Raw genomic sequence first — 18,771 nt, forward strand, 5'->3', positions numbered from 1 at the left:
CATATATATTAGATTCCAGGTATAAATGCTATCATATGGTATTTGTCTTTCTCTATCTTAATTTCACTTAGTATGAGAATCTCTAGTTCCATGTTGCTGCAAATGGCATTATTTTGTTCTTTTTTATGGCTGAGTAGTATTCCATTGTGTACATGTACCACTTCTTCTTAATCCATTTAACTGTCAATGGATATATCGGTTGTTTCCATGTCTTGGCTATTGTGAATAGTGCTGCAATGAACATATGGGTGCATGTATCTTTTACAAATTCTGTCTGGATATATGCTCAAGAGTGGGACTGCTGGGTCATATGGTAGTTCTATATTTAGCTTTCTGAGGTACCTCCCTAATGCTTTCCATAGTGGTTGTACCAGTTTATATTCCTACCAGCAGTGGAGGAGGGTACCCTTTTCTCCACACCCTCTCCAGCACTTCTTCCTTGTGGACTTGTTATGATGGACACTCTGACAGGAGTGAGGTGGTGCCTCATAGTAGTTTTGATTTGCATTTCTCTAATAATTAGTGATGCTGAGCATTTTTTCATGTGCCTGTTGGCCATCTGTATGTTTTCTTTGGAGAAATGTCTTTTCAGGTCTTTTGCCCATTTTTCAATTGGGTTGTTAGTTTTTTTCCTGTTAAGTTGTATAAGTTGTTTGTGGATTTTAGAGATTAGGCCCTTGTTAGTTGCATCGTTTGAAACTATTTTCTCCCATTCCATGTTCTTTTTTTTTTTTTTTTTTTATGGTTTACTTTGCTGTGCAAAAGCTTGTTAGTTTGATTAGGTCCCATAGGTTTATTTTTGCTTTTATTTCTGTTGCCTTGGGAGACTGACCTAAGAAAACACTGGTGTGGTTTATATCAGAGAATGTTTTGCCTATGTTCTCTTCCAGGAGTTTGATGGTGTCTTGTCTTAACGTTTAAGTCTTTAAGCTATTTTGACTTTATTTTTGTGCATGGCTTGAGGGGATGTTCCAGTTTCACTGATTTACATGCAGCTGTCCAGTTGTCTAAGCACCACTTCCTGAAAAGGCTGTCTTTCCCCCATTTTATATTCTTGCCTCCTTTGTCGAAGATCAATTGACCATAGATGTCTGGGTTTATTTTTGGGTTCTCTATTCTGTTCCATTTGTCTATATGTCTGTCTTTGTACCTGTACCACACTGTCTTGATGACTATGGCTTTATAATATTGCCTTAAGTCTTGGAGAGTTGTGTGTCCTGCTTGGTTTTTGTTCCTCAGGATTGCTTTGGCAATTCTGAGTCTTTTATGGTTCCACATAAATTTTGGATTGTTTGTTCTAATTCTGTGAAAAATGTCATGGGTAATTTGATAGGGATGGTATTGAAACTGTAGACTGCAGGATTAACATTCAGAAATTCGTTGCATTTCTGTATACTAACAATGAAATATTAGAAAAGGAATAAAAAAATACAGTATCTTTTAAAATCACACCCCCCAAAATTAAATACCTAGGAATAAACCTGACCAAGGAGGTGAAAGACTTATATGCTGAGAATTAGAAAACATTAATCAAAGAAATTAAAGAAGAGTCAAAGAAATGGAAAGATATTCCATGCTCCTGGGATGGAAAAATTAATATCATAAAAATAACATACTATTAATAATGAAGTCTGTCTCATAGTTCCAATATGTGGGTCTCCTGAATTTGGTTCCTTGCTTTATCTTCCTACAATGAGCTGGCATTCTCTTCTTCTGTTTGTGCCCAATAATTTTTGACTGAATGCTAAGCATCATGTACAGAACAGCAGAGACTGAGACGATTATTATTTACTTGGAAACTTACATGTCTATTCTTTTGTCAAGCCATTCATGTGGAGGAGTTCAGTCAATTCAGACAGGAATTGGGCTTGATGTGGATTTTATTGTTGTTGCAGTTACCTTCAACACAGGGTAGGTTTCAATGGCAGACTACCATTGTCCTGTGCTTAAGGGAAGAGATGAGAAGCCAGAGAGTGTTTCTCAGTTCCCCATTTCTTCTCACCAGGGGATCTCTCTCCATATTATTGATCATCTACTCCCTCAGCAGAAAGTTTTTGTTTGTTATTTGGTGGTAGGCTCATGGTTGGGCAGGTGGGATTTTCAGCTGTCCTAGTCCAGCCTCAGTATTAGAGAGGCCCTGGGGCTCTCCTTCCTATGGCAACTAAAATCTGCTTTTTATTTGTGTTGGTCTTGAGTGGTGGTTTCCTGTCCTTCCCCCAGCAGTAAAAGACCTCTCCTAGGTATTGGTGTAGGACCCTCGAGTCCAAAACCATTTTATACATTTCTTTTCGAGAGGTAAAGGTTTTTTCTTCTACCCTTCTCCCAGCAGTAGTAGGTCTTTGCCTGTGTCCTGGGGGCCCAGGGGTTCCTCCTCCAAGTGGAAAAGTAGTTTTGCTTCTAATGTCCCTGCAGAAATTTATAAAATATGGTTTTATGCCCCTTCCCCTTTGGTTGGAGGCTTAAGGGAGTGTAAATAAATGGGAGGGGCTCTATGCCTACCTCCCAGCAGCCAAAGATCACCTCCTTCACTCTACACCAAGATGACTTTTCTCAAATCGCCACCTTGTCCCCAACCTTAATAGTGAGTATTCTCTGGAGCCCCAGGAAAATATATTTGCAAGCAAGCATGAACTCCCCTTTTATTTGAGGCGCCCAGAAATTTCAAACTAATCCATACTTAGTCTTTAATATTCAGTTAAAATTTTAGCTGATATCTTCTTATTCATTTTTTATGGCAGCCATCTCTTTCTCTTGTATTCTACCAAAGGTCAAACAATTCAGGACCAATCCTTTGGGAGAGGAGGGTTGTCCAATTCCTTGAAATTCAGGTTATGTGGTTGTTTTGCAAGTTCAGCTCTATGATGGGCTCATTGAAATTACGGTTTTATAAATCATCCAGCTTTTTATTGCAGGTGACGGTGAAATGTTCTGTTCACACTCCTTACAGCCTGAGTAGAAGTTCCCTTCCACTTTAATTCCGTTTCCTTTTCTAGTTTCCTAAAGGCATCACCACTCTCCCAGTCACCCAGAAAAACCATTCGAAGCATCTCTAACTTCTCTACAACAATGTTTAATATCCAATCAGTTGATAGAGTATGAATTAGATAAATCACTACCATCTCTTTATTAGGATCCCTTGTTTCTATTTCTCTAGTATAAGCACTTATTATTTTATAATGGTCTTTATAAAAATACTCCTTCAACCATTCTGTCTTCTAAGTAAATATGACTTTGTCATCCTACTGCCCTACTACAGTATTCTTTTGACTGGTTATAATCAAGGCCAAGATCAAGCTAATCCTGTTTTACCTTTATAGGTCACTTTCCTACAGGAATAGGTACTCTATTCTATTTTCATAATGACCCAAGCCCCTTTTTAACATATGGAAATCCTAACATTTCAGGTCTAATACAAAGAGCACACTTTCCACGAAAAACTTTCCTGTTCACATAGACTTCCTCTCTTTTGAATTGTACGCTGGATTATTTGAACTATAAAAATAACACTTATTATAGACTGGTATTAAAGTTGTACACATCTCTTACATTCCTTAACCTCAGAAAGGCAGAGATCAGATCTTATAAATTTTATAGTCTCTCTCTTAACCTTCTCATATAAATATTTATCTTGCAAATGAAAACAGCAAAATTAACAAGGCATTCACTCTCCTTTGTAGAATCCATGCATGCTTAATGCATCCCTGACTAGGTCACTAAAAAAATCTCACCAATGCACAAAATGTTGTCTGTTTTTGAAATGTTGTCTCAAAAAGGGAAAAAAACACACACCGTGACTATAATTATTATGCCATCCAATCATTTTCAGAGGAAAGCCCAGTTAGGATTAGTTTAGGCTTCCTCCTACCACAGCTGCCATTTATATGGTTAGAGTTAACTCTATAGTGGTAATCACAAACACAAATACATTCATGACCTTTTGTTTAGTTTCATGGAAATAATCCTAAGAGAGCCATGACATTTACTAAGGAAAATCATCGCACTAATAAAAAGAAATAAGCCTATCCACCTCACTCATTCTGTTAGTGCCTTATCTGGTCATCATACTTGGTCATTTTGCCAAAATGGAAAAGTGACATGCTTCTACTAAATCACTTTCAATGAACAGGGAAAGGTATAATCACAGACAAACATAGGAAGAAAAAGAGCAGTTCTAAAATACATGCTCAAGAAATAGCATATAAAAATCCTATATGCCATTTTAGTGAAAAGCCACGATAGATGCCATCTTTGCCAATTAGCTTCCCTTGCTAGACTATACAGTTAGGACCACAATAGAACCTGAACTAAATTTGACTAAAACACCAAATCAGTGGCTTTGTGACTCCAGATAGCAAATCAGATGTCTAAAGTAGCCTCTTTTTCATGTGTTTTTGAGAAATGCACAAAATAAAAAATGCTTTTTCCTGCTAAAACAAATAAATAGTACACTCAATAGTTTTCCTGATCAATTTTCCACAAAACTGTTATCCAACACTTCAACTTTCAGTAATTTAGTAAGAAAAAATAATCATATAAAAAAGTTCAGCATAGCCTTGGTCATCATAATGAAAAACAGGATACAACTCAATGTTAATAGGAAATAATATATATGAAACAAAATGTATATACACTATCCAACAATGAAAAATGTTGATGCAGATCTATATTTATTGACAGGTAAAGATGTTCACAGAATATTTGTTGCAGGAAAATATGATATAAAGCCATATACACATCTGTGTGTGCTCTATGCAGTACTCCTGGATGGCAGGGTTTGGAGAATACGCATATTACCAATTTATTTTCAATCACTCCAAATTCATATTTTATTGCCTGCTCTGCAAAAATGAAGCTGGGCCCTTTACATATTTTTCCTTTGCCAGCTGACAGATATGTTACAATTTCATCAGTAGAGGATGCTAATGAACAGGTTCCCTTAATACTCCAAACTCTGTGGTGGTTTTTTAGCAGAATGCCTTCACTGAGACAGCTCCTTGTCAACGACTTTTCCCCAGGACACTAGACAGCAGGTTTTGAGCAAGTTTCTACGGGACGGTAGCACAGCAACTTCTCCATCATGCATTAAACCACGGCCTCACCCTCTCCAGCATGGTCTGGGTCAGCCCCGAGAGGGGCCTTTTCCTGTACTTTTCTCAGACCTACAAGTCTATCACTTTTTTATATTCATCAGAATTCTTTTTACTTCTTACTAGGCAACATTCTATATTCCAATCCCCTGTTATAGCTAATAACTTTTTATTAAAGAAAATTTAATTATTTAGTTTTTGCTCAAAATGTTGTGTGGTTTCCCCAGAATTAACCCTAATACAGTGAGGTTTTCTTTTCCCTTTTCACTTTTTAGTGTTGTCTGAATATATAATAAGCATATATTTTGGGATAATCAGAAAAGGAAAGTTAATTTTATTTTGGAAAAATTAAAGAAAAATTCAATGCAAAATAAACATTAAGTTTGTGTATTTTAATAAGGCAGAAATATGTTTGTGAGATTAAAATGATGGAAATAGAATATTCATTTATGTAAGACTATAATTATTCAGTTTTCTTTACACCAATTTCTTTTCAACAGTATCCAAAATTATGTTTCTAGGTCTTTTTAAAGTGAGAAAATGATTTAAATAGCTATTTTTTTCTCTCTCAGTCATGCCATATACTGGTCTTTATAAATAGGTTATTGATCACTAGGTATCCTTGAGTGACAGGTCCTGTTTACATGAGCTCCTCAGTCAGCCTCTTTCCTCTCACTATTTCCGCCCCTCTTACCATGTTCAAGGATTATCAGCTGGGCTCCAGCTTGTGCATTTCCAACATCATTCTCAGCAATGCATTGATAGAACCCTTCATCTGATTTCACCAGACCCAAAACTTGAAGATTATGCTCCTTCTGAGGAAGAAAAACAACATTTTATGATTCAACTAATGACCATTAGTTCAAAATCTTGAGGATATGCTCTTTCTTTCATAAAATTATATGGTTCAGTTACTGAATACTTGTTAATTACTTCTTGTGACATACCTGACTATGCATTTCAAAAATAGAAAATGTATTCCTACAAGGAATGAATTATATGAGAAAGTTGTAATGAGATATTAAGTCTTTAACCACTATAATTACCTCAGATTATGTCTATGAATGTCATATGTGCATCTTAACATATGCAATTAATCTTTACTACTAAAAACTGAGCTAATTCTGTTACTAGAATGTTAGATAATAATAACAGTAGATAATATTTACTAAGGATTTACTATACTTATACTTAAGTATTACTAAGCTTTAAAAGCAATAATGGCTGAGTATTCCTAAATAAATTTAATGCTAATTATTTACTCTTGCATTTACTTTTTATGAGAACTTTTATATCTATTGTCTCAACAACTGTCCACCACTGGGCCGTACCTTTATTTATTTATTTATTTATTTATTTATTCATTCACTTTTTAGGGCTGTACAGGCAGCACATGGAAGTTCCCAGGCTAGGGGTCGAATTGGAGCTGCAGCTGTTGGCCTACGCCTCAGCCACAGCAACACAGGATCCAAACTGCGTGTGTAACCTACACCACAGCTCATGGCAATGCCGGATCCTTAACCCACCAAATGAGGCCAAGGATCAAACCTGCCCACATCCTCATGGATATTAGTCAGGTTTGTTACCACTGAGCCACAATGGGAACCTCCCAAATCATACTTATTTTGAAGATTCTGAGCATCAGTATATGAAAGACAGATTTATGCTCCTTGAACAGACAGCTAAGAAGATAACTGGTGCATGTGTATATACACACAGGACAATCATTACCCAGAAAGGTGGCAGCTGTGTTTAAGAGTGATGGTATGTTTGAGTAGGAATACTAGACTGTTGGTCAAGAGATCAGGACCTTAGGCTGAGTTCAAATACTGATTTGCTATGTGATCTTATATGAGCTACCAAAACATCTCTGGGCTCACTTTCTTATCAACCAATGAAGAAATTATATTTTAAATGAATTTTTCTACCTTCATCTTATATACACCAGTTTATGTACTACAGATAACAGAACTCTTGGTGATCACACTTGAAGATATTAAAGGTTTCAGAGATAGGTTTCTTTGAAAAATACTTACTACAATCTTAAAGTAATCACTTGGGATAACCATATCCCCATTCTTGACCCACTTTACAGTTGGAGTTGGCTTCCCAGTCACTTCACATTCAAATATAATATCCATAGATTCATGAGCATATATATTAGTAGGCTGCTTCAGGAATTCAGGTTGGACTTCAAAATAGAAAGGAAATTAAGATGTTAATAAAAATAAAAGCAGGTAGCTATTTATATTTCAAGCATTTTTTTAAAATCACAGAATTCATGGGATTTTTAATTATTTGAGGCTTTCATACATTTCTACAAAAGCATATAAATATATATATATATATAAATACATGATAGGAACACAATACCTTTAAAAACTGATACTGTGGTATAATCAACTGGAAGAAGAATTATAACAATAATTTGGGTTTCTCTGTTGAGTAATATTTACTAAATTGACTGTATTGAAGAAATCGAATATAGGAAAGTTCTATAAATGTCTAAAAATGAATATTTAAAGTCTACTTCCCTAAGATTTAAACCATTTTGGAAGGGCCATAATTAAAATTCAAAAAGAGTTGAGAAGACTGACATTATCTTCCTTTTCAGTCAACATGATGAGTAACCAAAACCAAAACAAAAAACCCAAATGTCGCAACAAAGTCCTACTGCATAACACAGAGAACTATATTCAATGTCCTATGATAAATCATAATGGAAAAGAGTATTTTTCAAAACAGAGTGTGTGTGTGTATATGTATCTATACGTAACTGAATCACGTTGCTGAACAGCAAAAGTTAACACATTATAAATCAACTATACTTCAATTAAAAAAATGTAAAAAAAAAGTTACGTTAGAGGCCTTTAATAATTCACTCACTGAAACACACACACACACTCCCATTAGTAACATCCTTCATTACATGAAACAGTTTTTGAGGCTGGGAGGCAGAGTGACAATCTTTGGGGAAAAGTTAAATGTATTTGAAAAAGAATATTCCAGTGTCTCCCTTTCCCTTTAAGCCCAAGTTGTGACTGACTTATTTATAAATAACGGATTCTGTAAGATTTTGAATTTAAAGGGTAAAAGCAGACCATCTAGTACAACTTCCTACCTATAACAGTAATTTCCTATTCTTACAACATCCCTGGCAAGGAGTCTTAACTAATCCCTGTTTGAAAGTTGCAAATGACAAGGAATTTCTGTATCATAAAGCAGCAAGCTCCATCACAGGCTAGTTCTGTTTAAAAAAATGATGACAACAGCAGCTTTTCTTCTCCTCAACAGTTGAGCTAAAATGTGCTCAGCTTGCTGGGATTTTGATTGAGACTGTGCTGAACTTGTGGCAACCTGATACTTTAACAATGTTGTCTTCCTTTCATGAACAAGGTTTATCTCCATTTATTTGGATCTTTGGTTTCTCTCATCAATGTTTTATGTATTTCAATATACAAATTTATTCATACTTCGTTAGGTGTATCCCTAAGGATTTCAAACTTTTTGGTGGTACTGTAAGTGGTACTGAAAATATTTTTAGTTTCTAATTGTTCACTGCTAGTGTCTTGAGATGAAACTGATTTATATATACTGATCTTTCATCCTATGGTCACTCATTAGTTCCAGCAGCTTTTTTTTGGCCACACCTGAAGCATGTGGAAGTTCCTGGACCAGGAACTGAACCTGTGTCACAGCAGTGGTCCAAGCTACTGCAGTGACAACACTGGATCCTTAACCTGTTGCATCACAAGAGAACTCCTTCTAGCAGCTTTTTATAGACAATTCTGGGATTATCTACATAGATGGCCAAGTTGCCTGTGAATAAAGATGGTTTTATCTCTTCCTTTCCAATATTCCTTCCTCTTTCTAAATTTTCTTATCTACTGCACAGGGTAGAGGTCCTGGGAAGAAGCACAAACCAACATTACAATTTGGGTAAATGAAGAGTCAAAGTATAGGCAGCAGGTAGACTCCCAGGTAACCAGTAGAAGCCAAGATAAGAACATATAGTCTTAAGAAGTAACACAGTGATGGATGATCAAGAAAACATGAGTCTGTACAACTAGATGATATCAGGGAAATCTTTTTTTTATGGCCATACTGGAGGCACATGGAAGTTATCAGTCCAGGAATCAAATCCAAGCCACAGTTGTGAGGCATGCCAGAGCTGGGGCAACACGAGATCCTTTAACCCACTGTGCCAGGCCAGAGCTCGAACCTGCACCTCTGCAGTAACAGAAGCCGCTGTTGTTGCATTATTAACCCAACAGGCCACGGTGGGAACTCCCAGGGAAATCTGTTAATAGTGAATTTAACTCTCTTTTCAAACATTGGTTAGTCATCTGAGTTTAATCTTCTGTGAGTTATCTGTATACACACTTTGCCATTTTTTTTCAATTAGAGTGTTCAAAATTTCCCTATCTATATATATATGATCACGCTGCTTATCAATTTATGGCCTCTCAGCTTCAAATCCACTCTTCTGTGTTATAAAGGATGTGGATCTTTGCCAGGTGATGTAGTGTTTGACTGTGCTAACTGAGGGTGCTGGAGGGTCACTGCAAAGCACAGCAGAGGAAAGCGCTTATCTTTCAGGTTGGGGTGTGCTCTTTTCCCTATCATGTGGCAGCTAGAAAGTATGTGGGAGACCCATTGGTGATCACCCTCCTGCAAGTTTCTCTGCTCAATCTCTGGTAAGTGTCTCCAGTTTACCCCAGCAGATAGCTTTCGGTGCACCGGCTCTGTCCCCTGGCATCTCATCAAAGAGCACCCAGTATACTAGTGCTGACTCATAGCACCCCACTAGGCAACTCAGTCAGTCAGGCCCATGGCACCCCAGCAGGCGGGCAATCTCCTGTGGATCAGCGTGGCCCACAGCTGAGTCCTCTGGCAATGACTACATTCTCTCCAAGGTGTGAATTGCAACCATGGGGAGGGGTGCCCTCTTCCAAGTTTGTTCCTCTTTTTGGATTTTCTTCCTCAGCTTTTGAGGTAGGAGCTGATTCTTATGTTCACTACTTCTTATTGTATCCTATTTTATCTTTTTTAGTAGTTAAAACACCTTTTACTTGTTAATAATTCTTTATGTTAAATTTTCCTTGTTCAAATTCCTGGTGTGATTTTTGGCTCGACTGGACCCTGAAAAATATAGTAAGATGTCAATCCTTTCTCATACACACTGCCAATATTTCTACTCGGTTGTTTCTTTGCTCTTTTTTAATTTGGGGTATCTGTTGATGTACCAAAATTTTACATTTGTATGTGGTAAAATTTACTAGTCCTCTCTCTCTTTTTTTTTTTTTTTTTGGCTACACCCATGGCATGTGGAAGTTCCTGGGCCAGTGACTGAAACCACGCTGCAGTTGTAGTAACACTGGATCTTTAACCCACCGCACCACAAGGGAACTTAGAGTCTTCTCCTTTTTGGCATCATTTTATTATTCTTACTCTAAAGATTGTCCCTGCTTACATACTAGAAATATATTTAACTTACTTTTTCTTCTAGTACAGCTATGAAACCTCACAGAGTTAAGCATTTAGTTTTATATTTTTCCAAATGGCAACTCCAGCAGTCCCAATAAAAATAACTGAAATAAGTGAAATAGTTTTAATACCTAAATCCTATACTCTTGGAATTCCCGTCGTGGCATAGCGGAAACTAATCCAACTAGGAACCATGAGGTTGCGGGTCCGGTCCCTGGCCTCCACTCAGTGGGTTAAGGATCTGGCACTGCCATGAGCTGTGGCATAAGCCAGCAGCTATAGCTCTAATTAGATCCCTGGCCTGGGAACCTCCATGTGCTGCAGGTGCAATCCTAAGAAGACAAAAAATAATAATGAAATAAAATAAAAAAATAAATAAATCCTATACTCTTGCAGGTTCATTTCACTGACCTGTCTATTCCTGGGCCAGAACCACAAACTTAACTATCATTAGCATACAGTATTTAAAAAATATTTGACAGAACAAGTACTCTCCTTTTATTCCTTTATTTCCTCAAAAATTTCCTAACATATTCATTAAGATGGATTTTTTTTTTCTTTAAGAGATGAATTTAGACTCATCTTTGGTTAAGTTTCTCTGTTCCTTCCCAAAGGAAACAAACTAACAAGAACAACCTAAAGTTTTCATTTGAACTGCAATGAATTTTAGATATAGAAAAAATTTTTTTGCAATCCTAAGTGGTCTTATTTAAGACTAGATTATTTGTTTGGATATTATTCAATATTTTGTTTTGTTTTGTCTTTTTGCCTTTTCTAGGGCTGCTCCCAAGGAATATGGAGATTCCCAGGCTAGAGGTCCAATCGAAGCCACAGCCAGAGGCCTAAGCCAGAGCCACAGCAACACGAGATCCGAGCCGCGACTGCAACCTACACCACAGCTCACGGTAATGTTGGATCCTCAACCCACTGAGCAAGGCCAGGAATCAAACCTGCAACCTCATGGTTCCTAGTCGGATTCGTTAACCACTGTGCCACGACGGGAACTCCACAATATTGATTTGTTGTAAGGATATTATAGTGCCTTAAGTCAAGTGACATACAGTTGAGTGCTGGTTCTAGCACTTGACGTTTTGCTGACCATGGGTTTCAAAATCGATGGATTTATGATTTTATGATTCTAGGTTATATCTATGGTTTTATGATTTTAGTTTATATCTTTGTTTATGGTAATTAATAGGTAATATTCACGAGTGCTATCCACTTACTGTCACTTAATTACAACAACCCTATATTTAGGTATTAACATATTATTTCTACTTTATAGGCAAGGATGCTAACACGGAGAGAAGCTAAGTAGCTCCATGGGGCCACATAGCTTAGTCAGGGACGTATCTGCAGTCTTACTCAAAACCCTATACTCTTTAACTTTCTGTTTTACCAAAGGGAAAAAGAATAATAAATCCCATGTATCTGTCATACAGCTTCAACAACTATCAATTCATGGCCAATACACTTTCATCCATACCCCAAACCATCCCACTGTCCCACCCAGATTACTATGAAAGCAAACCCCGGGTTTTCTATTACTTTATAAATAAATACCTAAGTATTTATAGAACTAGAACTCCCGTTTCTAAAGAAAGCCATGATACCATCATCAGGTTGGTATCTATAATTTCTTAATATCATCCATTATCCAGTTAGTATTCACATTTCACTAGCTGGCCTATTTTTAAAATATCATTTATTTTATTTTAATTGGCCAAACAAAGTGCATTCACTGGCATTAATTTCTTTCTTATGTTTCTTTTAATCTACAGGTTCCTCCTCTTTCATCTTTGTGTTCAATGTGTTTGTTGAAGTCACTTGTCCCACAGAACTTCCTGCAGTCTATCTTTTGCTGACTGCATTGCCATGGGGGTATTTAATATATTCGTCCTATACACTGACAGTTAATTGTAGAAGCTTCTTTCCCCCAAGACTACTTCATAGGCAGTGCCTTGTCCTTCCATCAGGATGATTCATAATATGTCACTGTATCTATTTTGGGGATGTTAATAATCTTTGATAATCACTATCTATGCAAAAGGAGTTGCAAAATAGTAGTATTCTTATTATGTCATCCTTTCTATAAAGAGACACATTCCCTCATCAATTATTTGGTTATCCTTAAGTAAAGTACTTATAGAAAGAGCAGGATAATGCTTGATTCTTTCCCTTTGCTTACCAATTTTCAAAACAATGATCTGGTTCTCTAATGTCATCTCCCAAATGTGATCACTGAAGACTTTTTAAAAGTATCATGCTATGAGTTCATGGATTAAAATATATTTGGTTTGTTTCAATCCATGGAAGTTATTTTTTTCATTCTAAAACTATCCCATCTTTGACCAATGAAAGCTTGAGTCCACTAGAAGTTCCTGAGTCCTGTGTGACAGAACCCGAGTGCTCTTTAGTATCTTCTGGTGACTGTTTTTAGGCCCTATTTGTGGACAAAGCCAGGAGTTAGGTAATTTTTAAATAGAAAATTCATTATGGTTTCATTCTGGTATCGCCAATTAAGTTTGGGCCTATAGGTTTTAAGCAGATCTTATTAATCTTATTAACTTATTATTATCACTATTTTGCTTTTGAGGCATATGGAAGTCCCCAGGCTAGGGATCAAATTGGAGCTACAGCAGCCAGTCTACACCACAGCCACAGCAATGCTAGATCTGAGCCATGTCTGCAACCTATACCACAGTTCACAGCAATGCCAGATCCTTAACTCCTCTGAGCAAGGCCTGGGATTGAACCTACGTCCTCATGGATACTAGTCAGGTTCGTTACCACTGAGCCACAATGGGAACTATTAACTTACATGTTTATCTCTTTTCTCTCATGCCAACAATCTCTGTTCTCAATGACACCAATTTAATTACTTATATGCTTTATCTTAGACTCAGGAGTCTCAGAATAACACTTTAACAACATTACCACCAAGAGAAAACAGCTGAAGATTTCTGGAGTTCTTTTTGTCCTTGAATATATTCCACTAAGTATATATAGTCCAATTATTATTTTGAATTGATTTGCAATAGTAACTGTCACTTGGGATTTTTACTTTCTGTGTAGCTACACTATCAACTAGTTACACATTTAGAGTCATTTATTTCATTTTACTTTTCCTTTCCTGGGTTTTTATTTTTATTTATTTATTTATTTGGTCCTTTTAGGGCCACACCACAGCATATGGAGGTTCCCAGGCTAGAGGTTAAATAGGAACTGCAGCTGCTGGCCTACACCACAGTCACAGCCACGGAGGATCTGAGCTGCAGCTGCAACCTATGCCACAGCTCATGGCAACGCCAGATCCATAACCACTGAGGAGGCCAGGGATTGAACCTGTTTCCTCATGGATACTAGTCAGATTTGTTTCTGCTAAGCCATGATGAGAACTCCCTGGATTTTTAAATCTACGAATAAAGGTATACTTTAACAAGTTTAGCTTCTAACCCTGTTTTCTCTACCCATCTTCCTTCCACTACAGGTAACCATTTAAATTTATTTTTATGATTTATCCTCCCATTTTAAAATTATAAGCAAATACACACAATTTGTACCCACTCCTATTCTTTAGATTAAATAGTAACATAGGAAACAATTTTTTTCTACCTTTAGAGCCTTCAATCTTAACAATTATGGTATCATATTACTGAGGAACTGACATATTTAAGTCTAAGGGACTGAGGCGCCCCCTAAGGCAGAGTATATAATCTAGGAAACAGTAAAATCCTCTTCAGAAAGAAAAATCCAATTAATATAATTTTATTATATGTTTTTACTAAACATTTTTAAAAACTATTAGAAAAAAATCATCACAAACAATGTTCAATTCATCATTTACTTTTCCTTTTCATGAATTATAAAATAATGTCTTTAAAATGTTTCCTGGATTTTAGCTTCTCGTAGATAGTATTCACACCAATTAAACACAATGTAAGAACAGATGTTTGTGGTTGGGAAGTTAAATTGATAACCAGAGAGCAAATGAGTCAATTACCATAAGAAAATAAGCATCGTAATGGAAGATTATGCATTTCGTTACCAAAGAGATAATTAAGCTTCAAATTCTCTTTGACAGTTCCTATCCCTTCTAATGCCACCATCATTACAAGAATAATTTTAATTGCTAAATGCACAAGTAGAACTTAATACTAAAACATATTATACTTGCAAAATTCTCTTACTGGAAACATCACTTAATTCCATCACTGTTATATAATGCTGGAAATTGCCACTCAATTCAAACAGAAAACAATATAGGGCAAACGCCAATGTTTCGAGGTTACTTTATTATGCTGTTATTTAGAAGATTAAAACAGTTTTCATTTACATTAGCTATGAATTGTTGGAGTTTCTATTATTTGGTTTAAAGATTTAAGTGTTGAAATTCTTAAAAAGTACTTTAAGTAGAGAAATAAAGCAATTTTGTCCATTTTCGTGTTAAACTGCACACTTGCTGTTGTTAAGCTTCTTTTCAGTAATTCGCAAAATTACATGTAAGTCCTTAAAAAAAACCACAACAAATAAAACCCAAGGTTTTTTTTTTTTTGGTCCTTTTGCCATTTCTTAGGCCGCTCTCGTGGCATATGGCGGTTCCCAGGATAGGGGTCTAATTGGAGCCATAGCCACCGGCCTACACCAGAGCCACAGCAACTTGGGATCTGAGCTGCATCTGCAAACTACACCATAGCTCACAGCAACGCCGGATCCTTAACCCACTGAGTAAGGCCAGGGATCCAACCTGAAACCTCATGGTTACTAGTCGGAGCCACAACGGGAACTCCAACCCAAGCATTTTTTCACAGCCTGAAATCCCTTTAGGGATGTTGTCTGACAGCCTAATCACAAGTCTGCTATAAGTATTGGCTCAACTAACAAAGTAAAGACACATTAGAACCCACCAATATTTCTTGAGAAAGCTTCTTGTTCTAATGAAGGTGACTAGGTTTTCCTTAATCAGCAGAGGAAATAGGTGAAATTGTAACTATGAAGCAATATTATGACAAAGTTACTACATGACCTTGAAAAGACATTTCTATCCTTCCCTCCCTGCGCCCCCAGGCCCAGTTGCATTGCATTTCCTTATCCTTACCTCTCAAATCAGCTAACAAGTACTCATCCTTCAGAAAAATAATTCCTTAAAGAAACTCTTCCTGACCCTCAGGCTCCTTCTTCCTAAGCCATCACTGCCCTATTTACCACTGAAACTCCAGTAGCTAAACCATAAGAGGTGTTCAATGCATATTTGCTGAAATCAATAGTTACCTGGATTCTAAAAACAGCATTAGTCAGCACTATCAGAAAATAAGATGTTGGGAATAAGAATTTTTTCAAGGATTTTCGAGTTTCTCAAGGATTTAATATTTTTATTTTGCCACTGTTTCTTCAATAGGAGTTCATAAATCTATTCTGTGCCATCTGTGAATTTTCTGCATAAGTTTTAAAATTTGTTTTTATTATGGTTGATTTACAATGTTCTGTCTATTTCTGCTGTACAACAAAGTGACCCAGTTATACATATATATACATTCTTTTTCTCACATTACTGTCCATCATGTTCCATCTGAAGTGATTAGATTATAGATCCCTGTGATATATAGCAGGATCTCATCACCTATCCTCTCCAAATGCAATAGTTTGTATCTACTAACCCCAAATTCTCAGTCCATCCCACATCCTCCCCCTCCTCTGGGCAACTACAAGTCTGTTCTCCATGTCCATGAGTTTATTTTCTATAGATAGGTTCCTTTGTGCCATATATTAAATTCCAGATATAAGTGATATCATACACGCACACATGTTCACTGCAGCACTACTCACAAGAGCCAAGACATGGAAACAACCTAAATGTCCTTTGACAGATGGATTAAGAAGATGTATTACATACACACAATGGAATACTACTTAGCCATGAAAAGAACAAAATAATGCCATTTGCAAAAAGAGACGGAATTGGAGAGTCTCATACATCTAAAATTTACTTTTAAATGTTTATGACAGTGTAAAATCTTAGTAACCACGTAGCTTCAGCACTCATATTTGTGTTTATGTTTTTTAAGTTGCTTCTGTGATTGCAGAATTTAATCCTAGTGCAATGTTTCTCAAACTTGGGGTCTCAGGGTCCATAAAGCTTTTAAACTTGACAAATTGCTCTACCCATAATTTTTTTTTTGGTGAAGGAATCATAAAAGTCTTTAGCAAATACAGGTTCTCCTTCCTTGACAAGACTGAACATACTTAAACTTTGTATGATATCCCAATATTATCATGAACATTAATTGTATACCACTTCTATAACAGAGAAAGTACAGGCTCAAGGTTCATTATTTTCACTTGGCATTGTACATTAGAAATGCTCCCTATATAGTGGAACTCAATGTGTAAGCCCTCTGCTTTTAGCATTGCAGCAGCATACAAATGACCTTGGGCCATGTTTCTCCAAGTGAGATTCATAGACTGTTTGCAGAGATATGCAAAGATACTTGGAAAGATGTTGAGCTTCACCACACATGCTAGAGAAGTGCAAAAGATAAGGCCACAAAGTCATCGTTCTAACAAGATCTTCCAGATTATTCTGTCATGCTGAAGTGTGAGAACCCTGCATTTGGGGGTCACTAAAGGAGGTAACTGTATATATCATCATCTTTTTATATACACAAGAGAGCTCCCCAATTCTTGTGCCTTCTAGGACCACAGAATTTATTCACTTATTCAAGCATTCAACAAATATTTAGTGAGCAACAACAAAGCTACAAAGACATTTTACTGGATGGTGCCAGGGAGACAGGTAATAAATACACATACTTAATAAACTGTAAAGTAAGATCGAAAGGTACATGCTTCATTTATTTATTTATTTATTTTTGGCTTTCTAGGGCTGCACCTATGGCATATGGAAGTTCCCAGGCTAGGGGTCAAATTGGAGCTACAGCTGCTAACCTACATCACAGCCACAGCAATGCGGGATCTGTGAATTACACCATAGCTCATGGCAACGCCGGATCCTTAAGCCACCAAGTGAGGCCAGGGATCAAACCTGCAACCTCATGGTTACTAGTCGGATTTGTTTCTGCTGTGCAACAACGGGAACTCTTGTAATTCTATTTTTAATTTACTGAGGAACCACTGTACTGTTTTGTACAGTGGCTATACATTCCCACCAACAGTACACAAGGATTCCAATTTCTCCACATCCTCACCAACATTTGTTATTTTCTGGTCCTTTGATAGTAGCCATCCCAAAGGGTGTGAGGTGGTATTTCATTGTACTACATATGTTTTCATAGCATTTGATTTTTTACCATGTTCATGGATTGCCTATGTAGAAATTTTTACTTACTACTGGGTGATTTAGATTTGTCTGCTCCTTGCTTCTCCTTAGTATTCTTTAGTTGGTTCTTTGTTATTTTTTGCCTTCTTTTTCAATTTTCCTCTTTAGTATTTTCAAATTTTAAAAGCTGAATAAGCATTCAATACAAAAGGCAGAAATAGACAAAACATAAAATCTTCCCCTTTACCAAGCTCAATATCACTGCCCTCCCCAGTGATAAACACTGTCAGCATTTTTAGTATGTGAGCCTTCCCAACTTTTTTTTCTATGCATTTCAGACACATTACACACACACACACGCACACACACATTTTAAAAATACAGAATGTATCAGCCAATAAGTACTTTCTCGAGGTTTGTGTTTCCCTCTTAGTAATTTTACCTATCAGTATATATGGCCACCTCTTTTGACAGCAGCACAGTGGTCCATAGTCTGACTATATACAGTTTATTTCATAATTCTCTTACTAATGAATATTTAAGGTTGCTTTTAATTTTTCTATTATAGATGCTATAATATGCATCTTTATACAAAGATTCGTGTAAGAGTTTCAGAAGAACAGAAACTTAGAGGGAATAACTAGTCAAGGTATTTTCATATTAAAACTTTTTTATAAATATTACCAAAGGCTGTGCCAGTTTTATATTACCATCGGAGAATCACTATTAATAAGATTATCCAACATTTTATTGGTGGTCCTAGCTGGTGCAATTAACTAAGAAAAAGAAGTATAGGAGTTTCCGTCGTGGCGCAGTGGTTAACGAATCCGACTAGGAACCATGAGGTTGTGGGTTCGGTCCCTGCCCTTGCTCAGTGGGTTAACGATCCGGCGTTGCCGTGAGCTGTGGTGTAGGTTGCAG

General features: G+C 36.7%; 1 protein-coding gene across 16 annotated transcripts in view; it reads right to left on the reverse strand.

Moving 5' to 3' along the window:
• NEO1 (neogenin 1) overlaps positions 1-18,771 on the reverse strand; it is a 234,381-nt gene that overhangs the window by 89,731 nt on the left and 125,879 nt on the right. For all 16 annotated transcript variants that reach the window (XM_021099097.2, XM_021099089.2, XM_021099096.2 and 13 more), the window contains exons 6-7: positions 7,124-7,278; positions 5,782-5,902 (exon numbers count right to left, since the gene is read on the reverse strand). In XM_021099097.2, coding sequence (XP_020954756.2) covers positions 5,782-5,902; positions 7,124-7,278 — 276 coding nt within the window. The remainder of the gene's footprint in view (positions 1-5,781; positions 5,903-7,123; positions 7,279-18,771) is intronic.

The sequence above is a fragment of the Sus scrofa genome, chromosome 7 (genome assembly GCF_054392235.1).
Source record: "Sus scrofa isolate SSC_HxYL_T2T_F1_AM1 chromosome 7, Sscrofa_HxYL_maternal_Yorkshire_Landrace_v2.0, whole genome shotgun sequence".
Taxonomy (NCBI): domain Eukaryota; kingdom Metazoa; phylum Chordata; class Mammalia; order Artiodactyla; family Suidae; genus Sus; species Sus scrofa.